At 55.8% G+C, this 26,888-nt stretch overlaps 2 protein-coding genes and 2 non-coding genes across 12 annotated transcripts; all 4 read left to right on the top strand.

Moving 5' to 3' along the window:
- The first annotated feature begins 1,986 nt into the window (after nucleotides 1–1,986).
- Nucleotides 1,987–26,783, top strand: VAMP2 (vesicle associated membrane protein 2). Of its 2 annotated transcripts, XM_061389712.1 has the most exons (6): nucleotides 1,989–2,121; nucleotides 2,638–2,758; nucleotides 3,228–3,386; nucleotides 3,476–3,527; nucleotides 4,135–4,193; nucleotides 26,772–26,783. In XM_061389712.1, coding segments are annotated over exons 1-5 (351 nt in total). In that variant the 5' UTR covers nucleotides 1,989–2,119; the 3' UTR covers nucleotides 4,152–4,193; nucleotides 26,772–26,783. The 2 variants fall into 2 exon arrangements, with proteins under 2 accessions (XP_061245695.1, XP_061245696.1); XM_061389711.1 differs by lacking the exon at nucleotides 26,772–26,783 and having other exon boundaries at nucleotides 1,987–2,121; nucleotides 4,135–5,837.
- On the top strand, nucleotides 7,443–22,862 carry PER1 (period circadian regulator 1). Of its 8 annotated transcripts, none has more exons than XM_061389597.1 (23): nucleotides 7,443–7,696; nucleotides 13,130–13,552; nucleotides 13,666–13,764; nucleotides 13,863–14,017; nucleotides 14,332–14,453; nucleotides 14,550–14,751; nucleotides 14,903–14,954; nucleotides 15,094–15,236; nucleotides 15,605–15,683; nucleotides 15,761–15,867; nucleotides 16,018–16,171; nucleotides 16,258–16,366; nucleotides 16,458–16,589; nucleotides 16,797–16,902; nucleotides 16,995–17,160; nucleotides 17,247–17,377; nucleotides 17,574–17,753; nucleotides 18,360–18,602; nucleotides 19,481–20,082; nucleotides 20,534–20,714; nucleotides 20,916–21,105; nucleotides 21,434–21,584; nucleotides 21,992–22,862. In XM_061389597.1, the coding sequence occupies exons 2-23, from the start codon at nucleotides 13,272–13,274 to the stop codon at nucleotides 22,259–22,261; spliced, it is 3,855 nt and encodes a 1,284-aa protein (XP_061245581.1). In that variant the 5' UTR covers nucleotides 7,443–7,696; nucleotides 13,130–13,271; the 3' UTR covers nucleotides 22,262–22,862. The 8 variants fall into 8 exon arrangements, with proteins under 8 accessions (XP_061245581.1, XP_061245586.1, XP_061245585.1 ...); XM_061389602.1 differs by having other exon boundaries at nucleotides 7,443–7,717; XM_061389601.1 differs by having other exon boundaries at nucleotides 7,443–7,734.
- On the top strand, nucleotides 23,257–23,330 carry TRNAT-AGU (transfer RNA threonine (anticodon AGU)). Its single transcript has one exon. It is a non-coding gene; the product is annotated as a tRNA-Thr (tRNA).
- On the top strand, nucleotides 23,764–23,845 carry TRNAS-CGA (transfer RNA serine (anticodon CGA)). Its single transcript has one exon. It is a non-coding gene; the product is annotated as a tRNA-Ser (tRNA).
- Nucleotides 26,784–26,888: the final 105 nt, after the last annotated feature.

Raw genomic sequence — 26,888 nt, 5'->3', positions numbered from 1 at the left:
TTAAAGCCTGCAGTGTGAAAGGCCAAACGTGCTATGGATCCCAAGACAGATGGCCTGCTGGACTCGACAGACTCATTCTGGGATGTCAGATGGGGGCAGGAAACAGAACCAGGCTAGGAAGGAAGGAGTTAAAGAGATAGTTAAACGGAAAGGCCTTAACAGACATAGCTAAAAATATCAGAAAGACTGCCCATGTCCCGGTTCAGAACTGGAAGGGATGGGACATAAACGGCCTCTTCGGAGGATGGTTCTCTTGGCTAGGAGGAATTAAGACAATTATCGGGGTAGTCATGGTCATGCTCGCTGGATGCGTGCTTATTCCTTGTCTCATGCCCCTCCTAGTCAGCACTGTAAAAAGTTTCATAGAGACAGGTGTTGAAAGAAAGATAACCACTCAATTACTACATATAAGAGGATACCAGCAGTGAGCAGATGATGATATTCTCTGAGGCTGCAGATGCACCCTGAGTATCAAGAGGGAGGAATGAAGAGAAAAAAAATAAACTAAAATAGTTGCTTAAATTTATTGCTATGCTCACTGCTCACCGCTTCTGCTTTGGTAAACTGGCCTGCTTATTGCTGCTCACCACCTCTGCTTCTGTGAATGGGCTTGCTTGTTGTGTCAGCCAAACTGCTTAGGCGGGAAAGTCACTAGAACCCATAAGCCCGCGCCATATAAAAGATACCCAGAACAAAGCCCAGGTGCTCAGCCTCTGGAGGCGACTCCGACTCCGCTGTGCCTGCACCAGTGCGGAATAAACCCGGCTGTTCCGCATCTCCTCATTCCTTCGCCACGGTTTCTCTAACAGGGCCACTGGGCCTCATTCTTCACTCTTGAGGCTTGTCTTGTCACAACCCACTGGACAGGCAGCTCATTTACACCCGTCGTCTCCTTCCTGAGGGGCCACTCCTGCTGGAAAGAGCACGGTGGGTAGGTGGGAGATGCTGGGCCGGTTTAGAGGACCTAAACAGAGACCAGGTGTGGAAAGGGCTGTGGATAATTCCCTACCATGTCTTACATCTAGCCATTTAACAAATATAGGTATAGACTAGACACACCTAATACATTTTGGGTCTAGAGGTAGGACAGGAGCTGTTATGTCACATCCATGAGCCTAATCCTTAGGTAAAGTAGTACCAAGTCCCTGGGTACCGCCGGTGCCGCCCTTGCCCACTTACTCTCCTTCCCGCTAAAGAAAAGCCGAAAAAAACAAAATAAAATGCCTAAGTCTTGTCTTTTAGCCCGGTGCCTGGGATCAGAGGTTGAGCCCTCTTCCGGCTGCCAGGATAGCTACTCAACTCTGGGTCAGAGCTAGGTTTCCGCCAGTCTGCGGCCACCACATGAAGCGGCCCCACCGGGCAGCCTCGTGCCCTCCTCCCGGGTTCCCAAGCTTGCCCCACCTCAGTCAGGCCTCGCCTGCCAAGGAACCCTGGTGTGAACCTCAGTTGCGAGGAGGGGGTTGCTATCACGGTTCCCAGACCTTCTTTTGGATATCCACTCGCAAGGCAGAGGGTTGAGGATCAATTCCCACCACTCCCAGGATCCCAGCTATTCACATTGCCTCCGACCTGCACTTGCCCCTTCTGATTTCCAACCCCCCTGCCCCTTCCAAATGCTCAAGGCTGCTCAACCCGCACTGGGACGTGGGGGCAGGCTGGGACCTGGGGCTGCGTGGGTTGCGGACAGGTTGAGGGCTTTCACCGAGGAGGAGGATGTGTTTGGGGCTGAAGGGCGCCTTAAGGGCCAGGCGGTGGGGGCAGGAGGACGGCGAGGACGACGGGGAGGGCTGGGGTCAGACCCGGTGGGCTCGTGGTGGGTGTAGGGAGCCCGGCCCCCAGGCTCAGGGTTCGCACGCAGCGAGGGAGACTGAGGCCCTGCGGCGCCGAACCCGCCACCTGGCAGGCCGCGATCCCCGCCCTCGGCGCCCCGCCCCCGCGGCCCGGCGGCCGACTAGTGGCCTGCCGCGCCCCGCCCCCGCCCGCAGTGCCCGGATGTGGGTGACGTGCGGCCGCCATCTTCCCGTCCCGGGCAGCCAGCGCCAGTCGGAGCCAGCTCGAGCCGCCGCCGCCGCCGCCGCCATCACTGCCGCTGCCAAGTCCTCCGTCCGCTGCCCCCGCCATGTGAGTCGGCGCCCGCGCCTGCACCAGGTGGCCGGCACTGGCCGCCGCCCTTAGGCCCGGGCCTGGGGAGGGCCCGGGGTTCGACTCGCGTCCCCCACGCGCCCCGCGTCCCGAGACCAGGCCGGCGCCTGTGACTGCGCGCGGGCATCAGGAGAGCCCCGCGTCCCGGGTTGGCCGCACGGAGGCCGATCGCGGGAGGGAGCGGACTCCCCGTCTGGCCACTCCGCCTCTGTCATCGCTGCTGGGTCCACCCCGGACCGTGTCTGTGAGGTCGCCCTCATTTGACAGGCGGGGAAACTGAGGCCCGAGGGGGAGGGGGCCTTCCTCAAGGTCACGCAGCAGCTCGCCTGCGGGGCTGGACGTAGGCCGGGGCTCGCATCGAGTGGCTTTCTTCCCGGCAAGAAGGAAGGGAGGGACGGATGGAGGAACGGATGGAGGGACAGGCGAATGGGCGGAGCCCTGGCTGCGGGGCCAAGGGCTGCAGGCCTTGGTTCTTAATCCGCCCCTGCCCCTCAGGTCGGCTACCGCTGCCACCGCCCCCCCCGCCGCCCCGGCTGGGGAGGGAGGCCCTCCTGCGCCCCCTCCAAACCTCACTAGTAACAGGAGACTGCAGCAGACCCAGGCCCAGGTGGATGAGGTAAGTAGGGGTGGTGGTGTCAGAAACAGTGGGAAGGATCCTGAGGGTTGACAAACCGGTACGGGGGTCCATCTTGGGTTGGGGGTGATGGCAGTTCATGTTTGGGTACGAAAATATACCATGGTCCGTCCTTGTCAGCATGCAAGTACGGGAGGGCCCGTGGGGATGTTGGTCTGGCTAACCTGGGGTGTTTTCACCCTGGGTGGATGCTCTGGTGAACGGCAGGCTGCTTGAGGCTCGGGAAATAGAGGGTGGTGCTGTGATATCTGAGCGGTCTGGCTACCACATGCACCTGCTGTGTGCTGCTTGCATTTCTCTGGTGTGCTAGGCATGTTCTGTATATGTCCTTGGCATGTTAGCCAGGCCACATGGGGGTGCCTGTTCCCTGTGTGAGCTCATGGTGGGTGGAGGAGTGCCCTTTGAGATGGGCCTTGGCACACACCCCCCTGCCTTGTGGGCCTTCACCCAGGTGGTGGACATCATGAGGGTGAACGTAGACAAGGTCTTGGAGCGGGACCAGAAGCTGTCGGAGCTGGACGACCGTGCCGACGCCCTCCAGGCGGGGGCCTCCCAGTTTGAAACTAGTGCAGCCAAGCTCAAGCGCAAATACTGGTGGAAAAACCTCAAGGTAAGGGTGGAGGCAGGCGGGATGATAGGGAGGAGGGGGGTGAATGGAGTATCCTGGTCTGTCTCACTGAGCCTCCCTCTCATCCCCAGATGATGATCATCCTGGGAGTGATTTGCGCCATCATCCTCATTATCATCATCGGTGAGTAGGGTGGGAGTGGCTAGGGCCCTTTCATGGAGAGGGTTCCCCTGCGGTTTCTGGGTTTTGAAGGTCATTAACCTAGATTTTAGTATTCAGCAAAAAGCATATATGGTTGCCAACAGCAGTTCTGATTCATCTAGAGCCCCAAACCTTGAAGTTCTTTAGCTTGCACTTTGCCTGATTCTGGGCAATTTCTGTTAAGATTTTCAAAAACAGGAAAGCTGGTGGATCCCCAAGGCTCCCTTGAGGCCCTGTTAGGCCTAAGAGCATAATAGACTGGGAACCTGGAAGTGGGGAGTGGGAGAGCAGCAGAGACCGAGGGGCTTGAGAAACAGCTGGGAAGCAAACCACCCCATTGTTTGAGAGCTGTGCTCTCAGAGGATTAGGGGTCTGTGGCCCCAAGGCCATACCATGGAGTTGAGGAGACCTTGGAACCGATCTGTATAGCCTCCTTGCTTTACAGATGAAGAACCGGAGGCCAAGAGGGGAAGGGATGTCACCTAGCTGGGAGGTGGGGAAGGTGGGAGCAGGGCTGGGCTGACACACTGCTTTCTCTCTTTCTCTTCCTCCATTCTCCGTCTTCTTCCTTCTCTTTCCCTCTCCACAGTTTACTTCAGCTCTTAAACCCCTGAGGAGCCTGCCCTGCCCAGAGAAGGGCCTCTCCCCAGAGAAGGGCCTCTCCCCCCAACCCCCAGCCGCTCCTCCACCTCTCAGCCATATCTTCCAGCCCCACCTCCCCCGGATCCGTGTGTGTGTGTGTCGTGTGTGTGCCCCCTTGTAAATAGCCAGCTGTTATTTATACATATATAATATTATATATATTTGGTCTGTTTGTAGTTTTATTACTAGAAGATTTTTTCCAGTTGTCCTTAACACCCCTTCCTGAGGTTCCCATCACCTCCTTTTCCTCTTTCCCTCCTTCCCTTTCCCTCTCTTCCTGACCAACCCCAAGTCCCCTTCATTTGCATCTGCTATGCAATAGTCCCTCTTTCTCTCCTTCCCTTGGATTTAGCTGATCCTTCCTCCCACCCTGGCCTTCCCCATACCTCCACCCCCCACCCCCCATACAAAAAAGACAAAAAGCAACCGTCCAGGCTTCCCTAGGTGCATTTTCTTTGCATCATTGGGAGGCTCTGAGACTGGTCCCTCTTGGTCCTAAGAATCCCATGGTCTTCTGGGAGCTTCCAGCATGTTAATTAGCATCCATTTGCCTACTGACATCCCTTTTGGTTTCCTTTCCCTCATCACTTTTCTGTTCAGTCTTTCAACGTGTGTTTCTTTTTTACTGAGGATTTAGTCCCTGTTGGTCCTTGTATCACACTTTCATTTGCATGACATTACTTGCAGGTGGTGGGGAGCCTGGGCTTTTGGGGAGCCAGGCTGTTCTGGCCCCCAGAATCACCCCCTCCAGCCCCTCTAGTCCAGTTTGCATCCCCATCCCAATTTTCCAAACCTCTTGTCCCTCCTTTCCCTCCCCCCAGCTGGTGTGTAAGTGTATTGGAGTTCAGTGTGTTATGATGGACCAATAATTCTGCCACTTGGAGTCTCTCCCCACATTCCTGCTCCCCAGTTTTCATGTGGGGTGCTCGGTTGACATTCCCACGAGGTCTCCCTCCCTCCTGTCTGCCTGATCTGCCTCCTCCTCCTCCCATCAGGAGAGTTGGGGGTTGGCCACAATCCGATCTGTTTTGGGAGAGGTGGCTACAGTGTGTGAGGGGGTCATCACTGCCTTGGGGAGGATGGGGCAGGGCATCATCCCCCCAAATCCTGCCTGAAATCTCTGGTCCCACCCCTGCTGGGGGGTGGATTGAAAACCCTTCCTCATATGGGGGGTGTTACCCCATCACTGCCCAGCTCCTCTGACTGCCCCCTTGAATTTAGGGCAGGGGTACTAGTCACTGCCAATATGCATATGGGACTTGCTGGAAGATGGGGATTCTTGCCCCTCTCCAGGGCGGTCAAGCCCAGAGAGAGCTGTCTCCCTCTTAGGTGAAGTGATAAAGGAACGGTCTAATGTCTTTTTAAATGGCACAATTTTAGGGGTCTGAGGGTGAATTCCCTTAACCTGCCACTGGAGGGGACCCCCAAACTCTTTCTTCTCCCCACACTTGAGGTTTTTGTGTGGAGGGGGAGCAGGAAGATCTAAGCTGTGGTGTGAAAGGGTAGGGAGAGATGCTGGGGGTGGGGGTGCTGTGTTCTAGACCCCCCCATATTATCCCAGTATCCCCTGCCCCCCTTCCCTCACCCCATGCCCCCAATTCTGTGGCGCATCCAGATTGTGAAAATGTACAATAAATGTGTAATGAGTAACCAGGTGATGTTCTAAGATCTTTTCTTAACCAGTGGGAAGCATATTGGATCTGCAGGTATAACCGGAACGTTGAGAGGATACATCTGGAAGAGACAGCTTTGCCAAGGGGCCTGACCTTGGGCAGGGCAGGGCAAAGGCAAAGTATGATTCTCAAAGTAGCCACGAGGGGGCACAAGGAGTTGGTAATAGAAAATGTTCATGATCCCAGTGTCAGCATGGTGAACCCTGACACTGGAAACCTGGAAGCATGGCTTCCCAGCTTTCCCTGCTCTCCCTTCCCTGAGGGCATACTCCACTGTTTACTGGATCCCTTTCTACTCCTTAATTAACTCTCAGATGCTTTCAGTCTCTCCCGTGGTCATTTATTCCTAGGCCTGAAGTAGATGGGCAGCCATGAAATTTCTCTCCCTCATTCTGACTAGCACAGTGCCAGCATCCAGAAGGAGTTCATAAATACTTACTGAACAAAACCTCTCAGGGAGACCCAGCCAAGTGTGGTGTGGAGCTGACTAGATGGCCTGCTACTCCTGTGCTCTGTTGTGGGACTGGTTACCTTGTACACTATACTGAACTCCTTAACTTCCAGCTCTGTAACACATGATGTGGCACCCTAGCATCCCTGCCCACAGGCACTTTAATAGTACGTGGAGAGTGCTGGGTAAGTTCTGGAGGGCCCACTTTTCTGGGCTGCAGCATGAGGATTCAACAGCACAGGAAACTTAGTGTTTCCCAGACTTCTGGGCTCCGAAGAACTACCAGGAACGCTTTTTTAAAATAGATTTTCAAGCTCCTTCCCCAGAGATCGATTCAGCAGTTGTAAAGGAGCCAGATGATTCTTACAATTAGGTATACAGTCATCATAATGTTCACTTGTCGAGGGCTTACTATTTTTGAGACAGTGCTCAGGTTCGCGCTTCATCTACTGAGTAATTTACAGGTGTAGGATTATTGCAGGCCTTAGGACCCACTTTATCAGGGACCTGATACGAAGGTACCAAATCTTGACCCCATTAGAAACTAGTGTGTTAATCCGGACCGATTATGTAACCTCTCTCTCTCATTTATGAGGCAGCAGGAAGTTAAGTCAGCTGCCTTCTCCCGAGTTTGTAAGCAGTGCACCTCCTGGCCTACAAAAAATAACCTGGAAGGTGGCTATGGTCATCATTGTGACAGGGTACTGAGACCTGAAGACGGCTTCACCCTAACGCTCCCACCTTTCAGCTTCAAGGAACTTCCGAAATCCAGGTCCGAAGTCCCAGCGCGGGGGCGCTCTTGTCACGCGCCTGACGGCTCACAAAGTGCCCCTACGAAAGCCACGACCGGTTACATCTGCGCATGCGCAGACTCGAGAGTCTTAAGGAAGAGTGTCGTCAAGGAAAACCCCACCTTCTAGGTAAACAAGTTGCCGCGTGAGATCGCCCGCACGTGTCCTCTACAGCTCCTAGACACCTCAGCCTATGAGAAAATCTGAAGGGCTGGACTGGCGTTTGCGTCACCAATCCTAGGCAGGTCGGGGAGGGGTGGGTAGGCAATGCTGCCACAGCCAATAAGGACTTCGGAGGTGGGTGGAGGCGTGGCTTTCGATCAGACTTCCAATTAACGTGCTAGGGCGGCCCCTCCCGCACGTGGATCTGTCACTGCTGGTTGGCAAACTGACCAATGAGAAGATGACGGAGGCGGGCGGCACCGATGGTGGCAGTGCGGAGCCTGGGTGGCAGCACGCGGCGCGGGGCATGGGTCGGCGCTCTTAGGCCAATAAGCTCCAGGGGCGTGGCGTCCTGGTCGGCGGGTGGGCCTGGAGAAGTGAAGTACCCTTGATCCTAGTTGGGAAGAAATTGGATGGTGTGCGCGCCGAGCGGTGAGTGCTCCGGCGTGGCGGGTGAGGAGCGGCCGTCGGTATGGATTTTTCCACGGTGATGTGTTCTGTAAGGAGGGGTGTTAGTGCAGTGTAGTGAAACGTGCGTGCTAAGTAACTTCAGTAGGGTCCGACTCTGCGACCCACTGGACTACAGCCCACTAGGCTCCTCTGTCCGTGAGATTCTCCGAGGATCTTCCAAATGGCGTGATCACCGCGGTGTGAGCTCTGATGGTTGTGGGGGAATAGGGACTGCGAACTCAACTCTAGAGAGATGGGAGCGGGAGTCCCTTACATCACATCCCTCAACGCCCTAAGGTCCCTGGACCCCTGATTGCCTCAGGGAGGGTCTTGGAAGTTGGCGAACTGAGGGAGCTGAGAACCCTGCTCCCAGGGAGTTATGGTACAGGACCCCTGAGAGCCGGTGGGGGGCGTTCCAGGGCGTGACTGCTGTTTGGGTAGGCACCTTAAGCACTTGAAATAGGCAGGGGTTCTGAGGCTGGAGAGAGGCCCTGGTAGGGCAGGTGGGAGGGTACCAAACGGTTGCTGCAGGTGGGGTGACGTGTGTGACCCTGAGCTAATCAAATCTCGACTCTAGGTGTCTTTCTTTCGTGTAAAAGGAAGGGGTTGGGCTTCAGAGCCATTCTTGGGAGTAAACGTGAGGTAGCAACTGTCAGATCCTGAGAGGGAGAATGGGCTTGTGCAGATTGGCTGTACATAATGTCTTCCTGAGTTCTTGGAGTGAGGAGGCATCTACAGGGTGTATCTGTCTGTACAAGCAGCCAGGCCTGTGGTTAAGTGGCCTGCTGTAAGGTGGAAGACTGAGGAAGTGGGGTTCCTACGAAATCAGGGGGGCCGGTGGCTGCTAGGGTGTTCTCAAGGACTTTGTGAGCATGTGAAAACTGGGACTGTGATGATTTGAAGTGTGTGGAGAGTGCCAACTGAATGTCCTAAGGGAGAAGAGAGAGTGGATGAAGTCTGTGTTTCAGGCACCAAACTTAGAATTGGCTGGGTATTTGAGAGGTCCAGGTTCCCAGAGCTGGTAACACCTCAATAGGTTCCTGAAGGGTAAGAGGCCAGAATTACGAACCATTATCACAGCTCAGATTTAAATCCATTTATTAAGAGCCTGAGAACATATTATGAAGCAATTTAGGCAAGTTTAGTAATTTCTGAGGCTTAGTTGGTCCTTGTGGAATGGGGATAGTGATGCCCATCTCACAGGATTGTTCTGAAGATTAAAGAAGATAACGTATGGAAAGTGCTCAGTGCAATGTCTGGGTCGTGTCTTAATTTTTTTTTTTTAGGTTAAAAAAATGGCTATGGAGTGACAAAATAACTGTGACAGAGTGTAAGATTTATGTGAATGCTGTGGTTGGGAACTATTCTCACATTCTTAAGGTGTTTTTTTGTTTGTTTGTTTGTTTTTTGCAAGTTGTGGTGACGTCCTCCCCATTTCCCTCTTCCTGGTTCTTCTGGTCTTGAGGTGCCAGGCTTGCTTATTCCTCCCTTTTATTCCTCTCCCAAGATCCAGGCTCCAGCCTGGGCTACTTGCTCTTTACCCGTTCGATTTCCTCATCCTAGACCCATTCTTCTCCCTATCCCTCCTCCCTCTTTCTGCTGCCATAGTAACAAGAGATTCAAGCTCTGAAGGGGGCCTCAGGGAAGAGCAAAGGTCTCTTGCAGAACCTGGGCCTCCAACTTCCCCGCCCTGGCTTTGGGACCGGGCCAGCAGATGTGTACAGTCTGGGAGAGGGGGAAAGCCAATGCCAGGAGCTGTAGGAGCAAGCCAGGGGGAGGGCGGATGCGAGCCTCGAGCGGAGAGCCAAGCATGGGGGCGAGGGAGGGGGGACCCCTTCCTCCTAATCCTCTCTCCAGGAATCCCTGGCTTGGGGACAGGACGGCTGTCGTTGGGCTGGGGGAGGCGCCCAGGCGGGTGCATGTCCTGGGATACTTGCCCAAAGTACACGATGTTCCCAAGTGCACTGGCCGCCGCCCTCTCGGGCTGGCCGTCTCCCAAACCACTGCCTCTCCAGCCTCCCTGCCCCACATTCCCCGGCTGCCCCGCCCCGCCCCCTTCCTCCGCCTTGACGTCACCGCCGCCTCCCGCCCCCTCTCCTCCATTGACGGCAGCGGGGCCTGGTTACTGTGGGGACCGTGAGGCAGGATTCTGGTTAGGGCCTTGAGAGCAGGTGGGGGCTGCTGGAGCGCGACCTTTTTGTTTACGAAAAAGAAAAATATGGAGGTGGAGGTGGACAGCAAGGACCGCCTGTGTCGGGGCAGATCACTCTAGAGCCCTGAGGAGTGCCGGAGAAGAGGAAAAGCGGTTTCAAGAGAGGTGTCTGAAAAGGAGACAAGGGACTGGACCACAGTATATGAGTTGGGGGGCCATTTTCAAGGAGAGAATACTGAGAATTCACGTTCCGGAATTCTCTATTTCCTGTGACTTCTTGCTTTGTTTTTTTCTGGGTTATTCTGTAACCTTCCTGCGTCTAGCTTTTCCACAGACCCTTGCTCTGCCACCGCCGCCCCCCCCCCCATGGGGAACACCACTGTTAAGGACAGCTTAGGCCACGTGACAATGAGGGGTGTGCACCCACAGCTGATTACGTCAGCATCAACCTCTTCACTTGCCACCCACGTTTCTAGGGAGCCCTACAGGAACTACAGCTCAGTCTTGATTGGAGGGGGTCTGTGTAACTGCAGCTCTTTGCGGCTCAAACTGGCACTTTATTCCCCAAATTAGGATTCAGGGTTCTGCTCCTTGCCTCTTAAAAATAAATTATAATTTATATAATTTATATATATTTATATATATTTATATATATATATAATTATAATTATAAATAAATTATAATTTCCAGCCCCTTCTCTATTGCTGACGTCCCTCCTCCTCCCCTAGTCACCATGTTTATTATCACCCTACTGTGTATTAGGTTCTCTTCTAGGGGCTGGGAAATACAGTTAAGGAGATAGATGATGAGGTGCTTGGCTTTGTCTTCTCCTAGTGGTGGGGACTTGAAGGCCTTGCCACCCCACATTTTCTGTGTATAAGGTCTCTTCTCTCAGCCACCCCCTTTGTTGCCCTGTAGCCCTGGCTTCCTGGCCCTCACTTAGGGGCCAGCCCTAACTGTGGGTGGCTGCATCCTTAGGAGAAAAGCACTAGTCACCACGTAGGTTGCTCAGAGTGGCATGGAAGCACCTGCCATTGTTTCCCTTCACAGCCTCTGTTGGGTTCTATCTGCCGCTTCCATTGTTTGGCATCCATCATCCCACTCCACTCCCTCCTCAAATTGCCCTCCTCCTAGCTGTCCACAGGATTTGAAGTGTCAGAGGAAGGGATTGGATATGGCTTTATGATGACGACAAGGCTGGGGAGGGGAACCTAGGAACAGCCAAGCTGGGTTTCTGTCTGTCCCTCTCCTCCCAAGGACCAGTCATCTCATCCAGCTTGGCCCACCTCCTAAGGTCTGCATTCTTTCTGCCCACCCTCTGGCGAGGCCAGGGTGTCCTGTTGTGCAGGACAGGTCAGTTCAGGGAGTAGACCCCTCTTAAATACCTATTGTGGCCCAGGTATTTTCCCCGAATAGGGGCAGCTTACCTCCCCTCCCCTCCCTTCCATTATTTACTGTGCAAGGCGTACTGCGCCCATTGGCTGGGTTGTGGTGTCTGGGGCCCTTCAGTCCAGTGCCAGCACCCAGATCCACGTGCGCCCGTGTGTGTGACACAGCCCTGACCTCAGTGGGGGCCAGTAGCCAATCAGGCGCCGGGAAGAGATCCCCAGCCAATTGGGGGCGGGGCCTGCGGCTCCACCGGCAGGAGGCCAATGAGGGGCAGTGCCTGGCGTTATGCAACCCGCCTCCTGGCCCCGCTGAGCTTCCACTCCGCTGCGGGTTGCAACGGCGGCAGGCAGGCGGCCGGAGGGCGCTCGCGCGGCCAGGTAAGCATCTCCGCGGCCACCACAGTGGCCAGTCTTCGGCCTTGAACCGGATTGCCGCCACTTGCAGCCTGATGGACCGCATTTGGCCCGGGCGCTCAGACGGCACACCAGTAATCCGCCTTGCTTGCGGTTGTCCACCCCCTCTCTGTCCCCGGGGACATAGGTATTCCTCGAACCGTGTACTGAGCGTCCGCACTCCTGCTTGCCTACCTTACTTCAAGCTTTCTCCCGGCTCCCAGCCATCCCGGCCTCACACCCTCCCCTCCCCAGGCATTCCCCTACTGCCTTTGTCACTCGGGGGTCCCCGGTTTTACCCCAGCACCGGGACCTCTTCGGGCTTTACGCTCTCCCTGCGCTCCCTCCTCCAATCCCTGGCCTCGCGCCGGCCGTGATGTCAGCCCGGTTCAAGCTGGAACATCCCGTTCCCGGTGCTAGTTCCTGCTGTTGGCCACAGCCTTCCCTTTTCTCCTGCAGCTCAGAAAATGCTCTGGGGTTGGGGGTGTGGTTGGAGAAGGGAAGAACTAACTACCTGCTGGCTATTGTGTGTCCCTTGGTCAGAGCTGAGTATGTCTGCCTCGGATGGGTGTGTATGTTGAGGGGGGTGGGGTGGTTGAGTGTACAGAAAAGTAGGGGAGTGAGGAGAGAGGATTCTTGGGTTCCTGACAATGGCAGGTGCCGGCTTCGGTCCTGTGGGTCGGGAGAGGGTGCAGGGGCCGGAGAAGGGAAGGCTGTGTTATCTTGACCAGCATAACTGGGATCCTGGCGAGTGCCCGGCCGAGGCTTTTACGCCGAGGGCGGCGGTGATTATATTTTGCCCTGGGGAGCAAGGCCAGCCTCTGAAACTCCGATGGCCGCCCCTCTTCCTATAGCCACCAAGGCCTCCGGGAACCTGGGATGTATTAGAGGTGGGCGACCCCTGGTTGCATCTGCCAGTATGGGAGGGTGGCATTCCCCCTGTTTCCGCCGAGAAAGGGGGGAGGGGTCGCCCCTGCCGCCCTCTTGTGGGCCCTCCAGCAACCGCTGAGCTCAGCCGCTGACGTCGGTTTCCCTGGCGACCGCGACGGCGGCGGAAGCGCGTGGTGGGGCCGCGCACGTCCGCGCGCATGTGCGGCGGAGGTGGCGCCGCCCCCGGGTAAAATTAGCCCGGAGGCCTAAATATAGGAGGCGGCAGGCTCAACCCTTGCTCTGAGGTCTTGATGTCCCAGGCCGAGGGGGGGCACTGATGGGAATTTGGGGATGGGAGGTATCCAGGCTGTGGCTCACAGCTGTAGTCCTAGTCGACCGCTCAGGTTCTATCTAACCCAGGCCATACTGACAGGGGATGTTGGGGGAAAACCCACCTACAGCCCCGGCTAAGGGGACAGGAACAGAACTTGCCCAGGCTGCCTGTTGGAAGCCTGGGTCCCAGGATTATGGGAGCCTGCAAGGGAGGGTCCGAGTGAAGCCGACAGGTGTTGTGAAGTTACAACCCAGGTTTTTCTCCTTGGTCTCTTCAGGTGCTGACTGTGGTCAAACTTCTGAGGCCTCTGAGGCTTGGGTCTCCCACCTCCCTCCTCTAGCCAGGCCTTCTGGGCCCCTTGAGCGTCTGTGGTGGCCTCTCCACCTTCCCCGTTCTCCTGCCCTCCCCATGGCCCAGACATGAGCAGAAGCGGCCCCCTAGAAGGGGCTGAAGGGGGAGGGGACCCCAGGCCAGGGGAACCCTTTTGTCCTGGAGGGGGTCCATCCCCTGGGCCTCCAGAGCACCGACCTTGTCCTGGCCCCAGCTTGGCTGATGACACGGATGCCAACAGCAATGGCTCTAGCGGCAATGAGTCCAATGGACCCGAGTCCAGGGGTGCATCTCAGCGGAGTTCGCACAGCTCCTCCTCCGGCAATGGCAAGGACTCAGCCCTGCTGGAGACCACTGAGAGCAGCAAGAGGTGTGTCTGGATGGGTGTAGCAGGTTCTGGGAGTGGTCTCTGGAGCCATCTGAGCAGGGAGACAGGCCCCAGCTGCTGGCCTGCTCATCGTGTGCCTGTTGCTTCTCCTGCAGCACGAACTCTCAGAGCCCATCCCCACCCAGCAGTTCTATTGCCTATAGCCTCCTGAGTGCCAGCTCTGAGCCAGACAACCCTTCTACCAGTGGCTGCAGGTTTGTGGGGGGAGACGGGGAGGACGGGGGCAAGGGGACTGAAGGCCAGGCTCTGGGGCTAATGCCTGTAACCCCCTCCCTCCTTGTGGGCCCTGCAGCAGTGAACAGTCAGCTCGGGCAAGGACTCAGAAAGAACTCATGACGGCACTGCGAGAGCTCAAGCTTCGGCTGCCCCCGGAGCGCAGGGGCAAGGGCCGCTCCGGGACTCTGGCCACACTGCAGTACGCGCTGGCCTGTGTCAAGCAGGTGCAAGGTGAGTGGTGCTCCTGGGAGGATAATGGTCAGGTTCTGGGTGACCGTGGGGAGCTGTCTCCTCGGTAAATGCGCTGCTGCCCGCACCCCATAGGGATTCCCTTCTAGCTTAATCGTTAAAGTATCTGCTTGCAATGCAGGACACCTGGGTTCCATCCCTGGGTTGGGAGGATCCCCTGGAGCAGGGAATGGCAACCCACTCCAGTATTCTTGCCTGGGAAGTCCCATGGACAGAGGAGCCTGGTGGGCTGCAGTCCATGGGGTTGCAAAGAGTCGGACATGACTGAGTGACTAAACCACTACCCACCCCTGCAGCCAACCAGGAGTTCTACCAGCAATGGAGCCTGGAGGAGGGCGAACCGTGTGCCATGGACATGTCCACCTATACTCTGGAGGAGCTGGAGCACGTCACATCTGAGTACACACTCCGCAACCAGGTCAGTGCGCACCCCCCCGCCGCCCCACACCCGACATGCCTCCAGCCCCGTTCCCACAGCTCTCGAACCTGTGCTCATCCTTACTCTCTCGCCTAGGACACCTTCTCCGTGGCTGTCTCCTTCCTGACAGGCCGCATCGTCTACATTTCCGAGCAGGCGGGTGTCCTGCTGCGCTGCAAGCGGGACGTGTTCCGGGGTGCCCGCTTCTCTGAGCTTTTGGCTCCCCAGGACGTGGGCGTCTTCTACGGTTCCACCACCCCATCCCGCCTGCCCACCTGGGGCCCAGGGACCTCTGCAGGTGAGGTCCCTAAGTGCTCAGGGGACGATGAGCAGTCGTCGGAAGCAACTGCTGTGAGGGGCCAGGGGACCCAGGCTTTTCCTCGCTGGGATTTTCTCAGCCCAGGGAGGGGATGTGGAGCCGTACTCACTGCCCTCCTGGTCTGTCTCAGGTTCAGGCCTCAAGGACTTCACCCAGGAGAAGTCTGTCTTCTGTCGTATCAGGTTGGTGGGGGACGTGGGAGCAGACCCCTTCCACCTCCCATCCCCCCACCCTTCTTTGCTAGGTCAGCCATGACCTTAAGCTGGAGGGTGGGTGGCTCTTCACTGATCATCTCTAATGCCCCTTTCTCTTCCTTGCTAGAGGGGGTCCTGACCGGGATCCGGGGCCTCGGTACCAGCCATTCCGCCTAACCCCATATGTGACCAAGATCCGGGTCTCCGACGGGGCCCCTGCCCAGCCATGCTGCCTGCTCATCGCAGAGCGCATTCACTCTGGTTATGAAGGTGGGCAGCCCCAGGCCTGACCTGGTTGGGGTAGGAGGAAGGGTGCCTCCTCTAGGCTGGGGGTGAAGCAGAACAGGAGTCTGGGAGACAACTTTGAAACAGAATGAGGGTTTGAACACCCCTTTAGAGGTCGAGCTGGGTAAGAGCTCCAAGCTAGGAGAAGGCAAAGAAAAGTGCCTTGGTTTTCAGTTTCGTTATTGGCGTGGGGCACAGAGATAGTCCAGACCGTCTCTGGAGGCCAGGGGGCTCGGGGGAGAGCTGTGGAGGGAACCATCTGCCTGCCAGCCTAGGCCTGAGGCAGCACATGGAGGGCCCGGGAGCGGGAGCATTCTGCCTGAGATCCAATGGCCTCGCCCCCTGTGCCTCAGCTCCCCGGATCCCCCCTGACAAGAGGATCTTCACCACACGACACACACCCAGCTGCCTCTTTCAGGATGTGGATGAGAGGTGAGGTCAGGATCTGGGGGGAAAGGAGGTGGCCAGGGCCGAGGCTCTGGCCCCTCTGATGCCCCCTCTCCTCTCAGGGCTGCCCCGCTGCTAGGCTACCTCCCCCAGGACCTCCTGGGGGCCCCAGTGCTCCTCTTCCTGCATCCGGAGGACCGACCCCTCATGCTGGCCATTCACAAGAAGAGTGAGTTTCTCTCTTCCTGATCGCACTTCCAGCTGTCTCCAGGGCTTCCTTGGGGCTGCTCCTGTGATTGTGTCTCTCGGGGTTGGGGGGATTCCACCTCACTCAGCCCTCCCTCCCACTGACCTGCACCTTGTTTCCCATGGCCTTCAGTCCTGCAGCTGGCCGGCCAGCCCTTTGACCACTCCCCTATTCGCTTCTGTGCCCGTAATGGGGAGTACGTCACCATGGACACCAGCTGGGCTGGTTTCGTGCACCCCTGGAGCCGCAAGGTGGCCTTTGTGTTGGGCCGCCACAAAGTACGCACGTAAGTGGGCACGTAAGTGGATCATGCCCTGGAAGGCGGGCCAGCGTGGAGGGGCCAGGGCTCAACTCCCCTCCCGCACCCCACAGGGCGCCCCTGAATGAAGATGTATTCACTCCCCCGGTCCCCAGCCCTGCTCTGTCCCTGGACTCTGACATCCAAGAGCTCTCAGAGCAGATCCACCGGCTGCTGTTACAGGTAACGGTTGATGGGAGGGGGCTTGGGAGATAAGGAAGGGGGCAGAGTGGGCCTCAGACCACCTAACCCATAGTCACTCTCCCTGCCTCAGCCTGTGCACAGCCCCAGCCCCACGGGCCTCTGTGGAGTAGGCCCCGTGCCTTCCTCTGGCCCTCTCCTCAGCCCTGGCTCCTCCAGTGACAGCAATGGGGGTGATGCCGAGGGACCTGGGCCTCCTGCCCCGGTGAGTGGCCCTTGAGTCCCCTGTCCTGTCCCCTTGTCCTCAAGAGTCAGCCCTGCCAAGCCCAGGGGAGCGTCGTCCACCTCCTTTCCTTTCTTGTTCTGCTCGCGTCATAATCTTCCCACTGGGGCCTTTCTCTTGTACTACGCTCTGGGCTCCCGAGGCTGGCCAGGCCCCCCAGTGCTGCCCACTCCCCACCCTGTTCCACAGGTGACCTTCCAGCAGATCTGTAAGGATGTGCACCTGGTGAAGCATCAGGGGCAGCAGCTTTTTATTGAGTCCCGGGCCCGGCCTCTGCCCCGGCCCCGTGTCCCTGGTGAGTTGGCGAGGGTGTGGGTGGGGAGCGAGGCCTGGGGGGTCCCTGGACCTTCAGCCCAACCCAGAAGAGTTTCTCTCTTCTTGATCCAGCTACTGGCACATTCAAGGCCAAGACCCTTCCCTGCCAATCCCCAGACCTGGAGGCGGCCCCAGCTCCAATCCAGGCCCCAGTGGCCTTGGCCGCTGAGGACGCTGAGCGGAAAGAAGCCTCCAGTTGCTCCTACCAGCAGATCAACTGCCTGGACAGCATCCTCAGGTCAGGCCATCTGGGCACCTTCTCTGCCTGGGGCCGCGGCCCCGCCCCACCCAGACCTGCCCTCATGTCCTCTGGTGCCTCCTCAGGTACCTGGAGAGCTGCAACCTCCCCAGCACCGCAAAGCGCAAATGTGCGTCCTCCTCTTCCTGCACTGCCTCTTCGGCCTCCGACGACGACAAGCAGCGGGCAGGCCCAGTCTCTGTGGGCGCCAAGAAAGGTGAAGACTCGGGCCTGCCCTGCTCCCGCAGCCCTGTCCTCTGGCCCTGTGCCTCTACATGTCTTTGGGGCCCCCACCTCACTCTGTCCTGTCCCCCTGCCAGCCTCCCCTGTGCCATCCATCTCCTCTGCACCGGGGTTTCCTTTCCCAGCCACCCGGGGGGCAGGGTGGTAACTGGCACCATCTCTCTGCACAGATCCATCAGCAGTGCTGCCTGGGGAGGGGGCCACCCCTCTGAAGGAGCCGGTGGTGGGAGGAGGAGCCCTGAGCCCGCTCGCCCTGGCCAATAAGGCGGAGAGCGTGGTGTCCATCACCAGTCAGTGTAGCTTCAGCTCCACCATCGTCCATGTGGGAGACAAGAAGCCCCCGGAGTCGGGTATGGGTGTGGCTGAAGGGGCGCAGAACCAGGGCTCCATCTGGTCCCTCAGCCAGAGCTCCCTCCTTCCTTGCCTTTTCCTGCCCTCTGGCCCCAAATGGAGAGAAGGAGCCTCCATCTTAGCGTTTCTCACTCTGTGCTTGCCCGCCAGCCTTCGCCACCTTGTCTGTCCCCCACTTTGCTTCCTGCTTACTGTCAATTCACACACAAAGTTTGGGGTGCAGGGTTCAACCTAAGGTGCTCCCCACAGAGGGGCTGAAGGCAACGCTGTTGTAAAACCCTTGAAGGGTCTTTGGGCATTGACCTGGAAAATGCGTGAGGAAAGAGTCGGGGTGGGCTTCCCTTCCGAAGAGGGTCATGGGGGTGTCATCCTTGGGTAAGGCCCCTGGAGGGGACCGAGTGTCCTTTCTTATTACCCTGAGACACCTTTGCATGGAGCTGCCCAGAACCGGTCCTTTGGGGGAGGTGGCCAGGATTTTCAGGGGAGGCCTAGGCTTGGCCACAGGGTAGAGGCCGGGCGTTTGGCTAAGCTGTTGGACGTGGAGGGGTTGGTGCAGGTGTGCTAATTGTGAGGTGCTCCTGACCGTTCCCTCATCTCATCCTCAGACATCATCATGATGGAGGACCTGCCCAGCCTGCCTCCCGGTCCAGCTCCCAGCCCAGCCCCTAGTCCTACGGTAGCCCCTGACCCAGCCCCAGACGCCTACCGCCCAGTGGGCCTGACCAAGGCCGTGCTGTCCCTGCACACACAGAAGGAGGAGCAGGCCTTCCTCAGCCGCTTCCGTGACTTCAGCAGGCTGCGTGGACTGGACAGCTCCTCCACAGCCCCCTCGGCCCCTGGCGAGCGAGGTAGCCACCTGGGATGCCCCTGAGCCTGCCCGCGGCCCGGTCGAGGACCAGAATGTCAGGGGAGGGAGTTCTTGAGGGAGAGGCTTCTGCTCCAGGGACCTAGGGTGTTGCCGCCTCCACCACCAGGGCCCTGCCCAGGGACAGGCCCCTCGCCAGCCCCTCCCCACTAAGGTGAGGGTCTGGGCTGCTGCCCAAGAAGGGCAGCCTGGGGAGCTGTACTCAGAGGCAGGCCAAGGCGCTCTGCTTCAGGTAAGCCGCTCCAGGCCCAGTGTAGGGGCAGGAAGTGTGCCCACTCAGGACTCTGTTGTTTGCTGATTGGGAGGTCTATGTAGACTGGCTGGGAGGACTGGGGCAACTTCAGGGGGCAGAGGATCAGCGTTTTGGGGCAGCTTGCTGCCCTCCAGGTGCCTGCAGGAGGCTCCCTGAAGGCAGACGTAGGACTCAGGACTGGGCTTTCCTGCCCACCTCTTCGCTCCGTTGTGAGCTAGGCAGAGCACGGCCCAACTGGCAGGAGGATCACCCAGGCTGGCAGTGCCTGCTGGAGTTTGGCAGAGGGGTCAGAGCCACCTGCTCACTCATCCATGGGCCTACCCTGCCGCCTCCTGTCTGCCAGCATGCCTCTGTCTTCTGCACACCCCCAGCACAACCCTTCATGTAACTTCTCCTTTCCCTGGCTCCTTTGTCCATAAATCCTCCCCTGTCGCTGTGATTCTTCCCTGAAGGCTCCCCGTCTTCCCGGGTCCCCTCTGTTATGTGTGGGCCGGGGAGCCAGAGGTCCTTTACCTACCCTCTCCCTGGTCAGAGTGGCAGGGCAGTGGGGGCTGCAGGGGCCTAACCCCCAGGCTGAGGGCCTTGCTAACCCTTGTTTCTCCCTTCAGGATGCCACCACAGCCTTGCCATCCCTGGCCGCCGCCACCACTGCCGATCCAAAGCCAAGCGCTCACGTCACCACCAGACAACTCGGGCCGAAGCCCCCGGCTACATCTCCCAGCCCTCGCCTGTGCCACCCTCTGCCCCCTGGCCCCCGCCACCAGCCACTCCTCCCTTCCCAACTGTGGTCCAGCCATACCCGCTCCCCGTGTTCCCCCCGAGAGGTGGCCCTCAGCCTCTCCCTCCTGCTCCCACATCTGTGCCTCCTGCAGCTTTCCCTGCCCCCCTGGTGACCCCCATGGTGGCCTTGGTGCTCCCTAACTATCTGTTCCCTACCCCATCCACCTACCCCTACGGGGCACCCCAGATGCCTGCTGAGGGGCCTCCTACCCCTGCCTCCCGCTCCCCATCTCCGTCCCTGCCCCTGAGCCCTCCCCACCGCCCCGACTCTCCGCTCTTCAACTCAAGATGCAGCTCCCCACTCCAGCTAAACCTGCTGCAGCTTGAGGAGGCCCCTCGAGGTGAGGGGGGTGCAGCGGCAGCGGGCTCTGGGAGCAGTGCTGGGCACCCCCCTCCCAGCGAGGAGACGGCAGAACCAGAGGCCAGACTGGTGAGCTCTGACCCGGTTCCCCCCGCCCCCATCCTCTTAAGGCCCCCACACGGCTCTCTCCCCCAACCCACCACCTGGTCCTCCCCCTCATGCTTCTTCCTGCCCTCCTGGTTGTCCCCAAAGGATGGAGTCATGGGGTGGGAGACCCCAGCTGAGTTTCTGAACAAGGCAGAAATCAGCTGCCTCATCTGTAAAGTGGGGACAGTCCTGTCTGACAGGTGGCGAGGACATCCCCATAAACTTCTGAGAGTGCGTCTGCCACTTGGAAGGGGTCCAGCGTCACGTCCCTCCTCTTCGCCAGTTCTCCTCTCACTCAGCCTGAGCCCATTGTCATGGAGTGGGAAGAGACCACTTGGGCTGGGTGTGCCCCCATCCAGTGGCAGCAGTAGAAGGGAAGCCTAGGTGTTGATTCCTTAATCCCTCCCTGTCCCCCTCGCCTCCCCTCCCCCAGGCGGAGGTAACTGAGTCCTCCAACCAGGATGCTCTCTCGGGCTCCAGTGACCTGCTGGAGTTGCTGCTACAAGAGGACTCTCGATCAGGCACGGGCTCTGCTGCCTCAGGCTCCTTGGCCTCCGGCTTGGGCTCTGGTTCAGGCTCCCATGAAGGGGGCAGCACTTCCGCCAGCATCACGCGTGAGTGCCCACCCCCCCCCCCAAATACTTTCTAGGGTAGGTCAGTGTCTGGGGAGTTGGGAAGCCAGGCTGCACCTTGGCTGAGTGGCTTGGGTCCACGCCCTGCTTTCTAAGGCCAGTGGGCTGGACCTGCAACCTTGAGTGAGGCCTGGTGGAGCACCCACTGGCCTGACTTTTGGCTACCTGCCTCTCACTCTACAGGCAGCAGTCAGAGCAGCCACACGAGCAAGTACTTTGGCAGCATCGATTCTTCAGAGGCTGAGGCTGGGGCTGCCCAGGCCAGGGCTGAGCCTGGGGACCAGGTCATTAAGTATGTGCTCCAGGATCCCATCTGGCTGCTCATGGCCAATGCTGACCAGCGTGTCATGATGACTTATCAGGTGCCCTCCAGGTGAGGACTCTGGGAGCACTCCTTGCCTCCCCTTCAGAGGAGTGGGGAGGCTGCCCCCCTCACTCCCTAGCTAACTTGGGTTTTTCTTTCTGGGCCTGGCTCTGCCCTGGGGCATTCCTGTTCTGTCTCCTGCCCCTTGGAGCCCCAGCAATAGTCAGGATGAGAGCAGCTTTCTTGGTCTTGGGAAGGCCTGAACTCTCAGAACACGTTTCTGGGGAGAAGCATGAGGCACGAAGTGGGGGGCTGCGATAGAAGAAAAGTGCCAGGCTCCTCGTGGGCCCTGGCCCCAGCTCCCATTCTCTGCTTCCTGAACCTCTTCCTGGAGCAGGGACATGGCCTCTGTGCTGAAGCAGGACCGGGAGCGGCTCCGGGCCATGCAGAAGCAGCAGCCTCGGTTCTCGGAGGACCAGCGGAGGGAACTGGGTGCTGTGCACTCCTGGGTCCGGAAAGGTCAACTGCCTCGGGCCCTTGATGTGATGGTGAGAGGAGAAGTCTGGGCCAGGAGGGTGAAGAAGGAATTGAGCTCAAGTTGAAAGGACAGAGGCTAAGGGCTGATCCCTTCACTGTTCCTTGGATCATTAATTCTGAAGGATGTTAATTCCACTGAGCTTGCTGCTGGGTTATTTAGTGTTAAACCATGTGAATTTTGTGGACCTTTTCTGGGCCAGTCCTGTACTAATGTACATTGTGGCTGTCCCGGAGTGGGGTCCGGAGACAGGATGCGATGCATTTCCAATATTGTTGACCCCATGTGCATCCGCCTGAATTAGTATTTCCTAGGCATACAGTTTGGAAAGTCCTCTGGGGCTTGGGGACAAGGGGAGCTGGGTTGGCAGGTCAGTACTGAGAATCTGCCTGACTCACCCATACCCTTTCTTCCTCCAAGGCCTGTGTGGACTGCGGTAGCAGCACCCAAGAGCCTGGCCATCCTGATGACCCTCTCTTCTCGGAAGTGGATGGACTGGGGCTGGAGCCCATGGAGGAGGGCGGAGGCGAGGGTGGTGGCGGTGGTGGTGAGGGTGAGGGCAGCGATGAGGCCCAGGCCCAAGCTGGGGCCAGGGTCTCGAGCTCTCAGGACCTGGCCATGGAAGAGGAGGAGCAAGGTGGGAGCTCACCCAGTCCAGCCTTACCTGCCACAGAAAATGGCACCAGCTAGACTCCATTTTGGGCCACCTCCAGGTGTGCATGAGAAGCTTCCTTCTCTCATGCCCCAACTCTCAGAACTCAGATGTGGCTGGACCAACCAATAAGAGAACTGCCCCAGCTTCTCCTGCTTTAGGGGAGTGGGGCCCCCGTCACCAGCCCAGGACCCAGGGGCTGCCTCTGGCCTCTTTGGGAACAGAGGGTGGCATTCTTCAGCCCGGCCCAGCCCAGAGAAGACTCCCATCACATCCCCAGTGAGGAGTCGTTCCTTTTCCTGGACAAGATTGCTGACAAGCTGCTGAAGTGGTCTCTCCAAGTCCCAGCTGAGCCGGAGTCCCTGTCCCTGGGGATTGGGGCTGCATTTATTTATTGGGGGAGTCAGCCCTCTCCCCCACCTCCTCCCCAGATGAGGGCAGGAGGAGGGTGTGAGGCCCAAGGAGGACCCTGCGGTCCAAACCCCTAGCTGCTCCAGGGTGGGGGAGGTTGGTGGACCATGGAGTCCCTGGTGCTGCCCCTCAGGTGGGACCCAGGTGTTCTCAGCTGTACCCTCTACCGATGGCATTTGTGTTTTTGATATCGTGTCTGTTATTTTTAATACAAAAAGGAAAAAAATACCGGGTCTTTGTGGAATAAAGTTTGAGGGTTGGGTTGCACCCCTGGGGGGGAGAGGGGGGAGGCTCTTTCCCTCCCCTTGAGTAATAGTGAGAATGAGTTATTCCCTCCCCTGAGGACCCATATCCCTCTTCTCCCCACACCCTTTCCCAATGAGAAGGCAGGTCTAGGTGGCTAAGACACGGAATCCCACAGTCATTCATAGTCGAGTTGGGAAGCGGTGTGGGAGAAGGGAAGCTGGTGCAGAGCAAGCTCTGGCTCAGAACTTGGAAAGGGGGGACCCTTGGAAAGGATAAGTGATTAGAAATCGATGGCAACCTTTATTCCGGTTACTTCGCGTTTAGTGTCCCCCTCATGAACAGCTGATCTATATCTAGAAGCAACTAACTCCTCACCGGCGCCGTGGCTTAGCTGGTTAAAGCGCCTGTCTAGTAAACAGGAGATCCTGGGTTCGAATCCCAGCGGTGCCTGGGGTAGTTGAGTGTAGTATATTATTGCTGCGAAAGCAACACGTTTCCAGACTCCCAAGGGGACTCTCCCCTCCCCCCACCCTCGCCGTCTCTACTGCAGTTCACCAAAGATTATTCTTATCTAGCCAGTTCCTCGCCATTTGAGTTTCCATCCCTGTGCACTTTTAGTGCAAATTTGGAGGCCAACCCCAGCTTTCATGAACCATGGTTTAACGGCCTCCCTTTGTCTGCCTACAAGGATATGAGAATGTTGACTCAGATTTGGGGCCGTTTTGCGTGGTGTCTTGGGGTAGGGAGGAAGGACCGGAAAGCTGCCTCTTCGGTTGCCTCACAGGCGCATGCGCACTGACATATCAACCCAGCAGGGCGGTACTCGCTGGAGACGGGCGTGTTGATAGGCAGCTATAGTTGCGCAGGCCCAGGGCCGCACGCGGCTGTGATGGCCGAGTGGTTAAGGCGTTGGACTCGAAATCCAATGGGGTCTCCCCGCGCAGGTTCGAATCCTGCTCACAGCGTAAGTACTTTTGGGGACAGGAAGGAAGCAATTTATTTTTCTAGTGCTGATTGCACTTTTATTCTGAGCCTCTAGGGAATTCCAGGATCTGCCTGAGAGCGCTCTCTTGCGGGCCTCAGACTCCTGCTTCTTCCCCAAAGGTTCTGTCCTGCAAAAACCTGTTAATTGCCAATTTGAATTCGTAACTCCACTATTAGCAAGCATATCACATTTCCTTATCCATTCACCCTCCGACTCTTTTCAGGAATCCCATCATCCTCCTTCTGCTTTACTTCCCATGTCACTGTGCTAAAAAGGCATTAGATAATTAAAACAATATGGTACTGGCACAAAAACCAACAGATCAATGGAACAGGATAGAAAGCCCAGAAATAAACCCACCCACCTATGTCAATTAATCTACAAGAAAAAGAGGCAAGAATACACAATGTAAAAAAAAAGACAGTCTCTTCAATAAGCGGTGCTGGGAAAACTGGACAGCTACATGTAGATTAATGAAATTAGAACATTCTCTAACACCATCTACAAAAATAAAATAGATTAAAGACCTAAATGTAAGAACAGAGACTCTAAGACTCCTAGAGGAAAACATAGGCAGAACACTCTGACATAAATTGCAGCAATATCTTTTTGGATTCGTCTCGTAGAGTAATGGAAATAAAAACAAAAGCAAACAAATAGGACCTAATTAAAAGCTTTTGCACAGCACAAGAAACCATAAACAAAAAGACAGCCTACAGAACAGGACAAATATCTGCAAAGGATGCAACCAACAAGGGACTGATTTCCAAAATATACAAAGAGCTCATATGGTTCAGTATTTAGAAAAAAAAAGCAAAAAATGGGTAGAAGATCTAAACAGGCATTTCTCCAGAGAAGACATACAGATGGCCAACAGGCACATGAAAAAATGCTCAATATCACAAATTATTAGACATTCAAATCAAAATGATAATGAGGCATCTCCTCACTCTGGTCAGCATGGCCATCAACAAAATGTCGACAAATAATAAATGCTGAAGGGAGTGTGAAGAAAAAGTAACCTTCCTACACTGCTAGTGGAAATGTCAATTGGTACAGCCAGTATGGAGAAGAGTATAGTTTCCTTTAAAAACTAAAAATAAAGTTATCACATGATCCTACAATCCCTATCCTGGGCATTTATCTGGAGAAAACTATAATTTGAAAATATACATGCTCCTTTATGTTCATAGCAGCACTACTTGTAATAGCCAGGACATGGAAACAACAAAAATGTCTATCAACAGATGAATGGATAATGAAGATGTGTACATATACAATGGGATATTACTCAGCCATCAAAAACAAGGAAATAATGCCACTTGCAGTAGCATGAATGGGCCTACTGGTTATCATACTAAGTCAAGTAGTAGTTCAGGAAGAGAAAGACAAATAGTAATACCATATGATATCACTTATACATGGAATCTAAAATACAGTGCAAATGAACATACCTACGAAACAGAAACTCACAGACAGAGAAAACAGACTTGGTTGCCAAGGGGGAGGAGGAGTGGGGAGGGAAGGATTGGAACTTTGGGATTAGTAGATGCAAACTATTATATGTAGGATGGATTAACAGCAAGGTCCTACGTAACAATACAGAACTACATTCAATATCCTGTGATAAATGATAATGGAAAAGAATATGAAAAAATACATAGACGTATAACAGACACTTTGATGCAGAGCAGAAATTAACAACATTGTAGATCAATTATACTTCAATAAAATTTTTAAAGAATTCCAGGATTATATTAAAAAACTAAAGATCAAGAATTTTCTGGATTAAGTGAAACTGAAGAGCCATAACAACTAAATGCAACGTGGGATCCTGGATTGGGAAAAAGGGGTTATAAAAGATACCACTGAAACATTTGAGGAAATTTAAGTATGGACTGGCATTAAATAATAGTATTGTTTATTTTAATATCCTGATATTGATAGCTGTACTATTATACCACGAATGTCCTTTTCAGAAAACATACTGAGTAACAACAAGCGAAAGGACTTGATGTTTTTGATTTACCCCCAAAGGATTCAGAAAACAAATATTTTATACCTATATTATATTTGGAGGGAAATTATAAAGCAAATGAAACAAATGTAAGAAATGTAAACAATTAGTAGACCTGGGAAAAGCATATACAGGAGTTCCTTGTATTATTCTACTTTTTTTAATTGCAGTATAATTGATGTATAATCCTTGTACTATTTTTGTATTTTTTCTGAAAGTTTGAAATTATATAAAAATTAAAATTTCCAAAAACAAAACAAAAAAGGGGGAAAAAAGTCCTCCAATGGCTTCACATTACTTTGAGATGACAAAGCACTTGCAATGGCCTAGAAGGTTCTACATAATCAGCCTCCCACTTTGTGGCTCTGATCTGACCTCCTACAACTCCTGCTACCTCCACTCCAGACAACCCCACTCTGCCCCTTCTGCTGCTCTCTGTTCTTTTGACAAGCCTGGCAGGTTGTCCTAGTCAGCCTGTGCATCTGACTGGAATCCTCTTCCCTCCAGTGGCCCTGTAGCATGTGGCCTCACCTCTTTATTTTTTGTATCTGAAAAGCAACCTTTTTTTTTCGTATCTGGAAAGCAACGTGGGTATTTTTGGCCTCACCTCTTTATATTTCACCTTCTCAGTGAGTCCTTCCCTGATCTTAGCCTTAAAGTCACAATTCCCAATCTCCACTCCGCTTTCTTGCTTCACTTTGCTCTTTAGCTCTTATCACCAACTGACAAATGATAAATTTAGTATAATGTACCTTTGACTGTTTTTCCCACAAGAACCTGTGCCCCAGAAGGGCAGGGATTATTGCCTGTTTTGTTTGGGGCTCTACAGAGGTCTTCTATCCTGATTCTTCCCTTGGCCCAGGGGCCTGGGCCTCCTACTTCCCCACCCCCAACCCCCAGGTCTCAATCCTCCAGGAACTGCCTCCCCCCCCCCCCCCCGCCCCGCCCCCCCCCGCCCCGCCGCCCCCCCCCCCCGCCCCGCCGCCCCCCCCCCCCCCCCCCCCCC

Source organism: Bos javanicus, chromosome 19, assembly GCF_032452875.1.
Source record: "Bos javanicus breed banteng chromosome 19, ARS-OSU_banteng_1.0, whole genome shotgun sequence".
Classification (NCBI taxonomy): Eukaryota; Metazoa; Chordata; class Mammalia; order Artiodactyla; family Bovidae; genus Bos; species Bos javanicus.
This window is presented reverse-complemented; position numbering and strand designations above follow the sequence as displayed.

Excerpts from the sequence above, each read along its gene's own strand:
- VAMP2 (XM_061389712.1), top strand. Across the intron at positions 2,759-3,227 it reads CCCAGGCCCAGGTGGATGAG|GTGGTGGACATCATGAGGGT; the intron begins GTAAGTAGGGGT and ends GCCTTCACCCAG. Across the intron at positions 3,387-3,475 it reads ACTGGTGGAAAAACCTCAAG|ATGATGATCATCCTGGGAGT; the intron begins GTAAGGGTGGAG and ends TCTCATCCCCAG.
- PER1 (XM_061389597.1), top strand. The coding sequence starts at position 13,272 with ATGAGCAGAAGCGGCCCCCTAGAAGGGGCTGAAGGGGGAGGGGACCCC. Across the intron at positions 14,752-14,902 it reads GGGCCCAGGGACCTCTGCAG|GTTCAGGCCTCAAGGACTTC; the intron begins GTGAGGTCCCTA and ends GGTCTGTCTCAG. Across the intron at positions 18,603-19,480 it reads CTCGGCCCCTGGCGAGCGAG|GATGCCACCACAGCCTTGCC; the intron begins GTAGCCACCTGG and ends TTCTCCCTTCAG.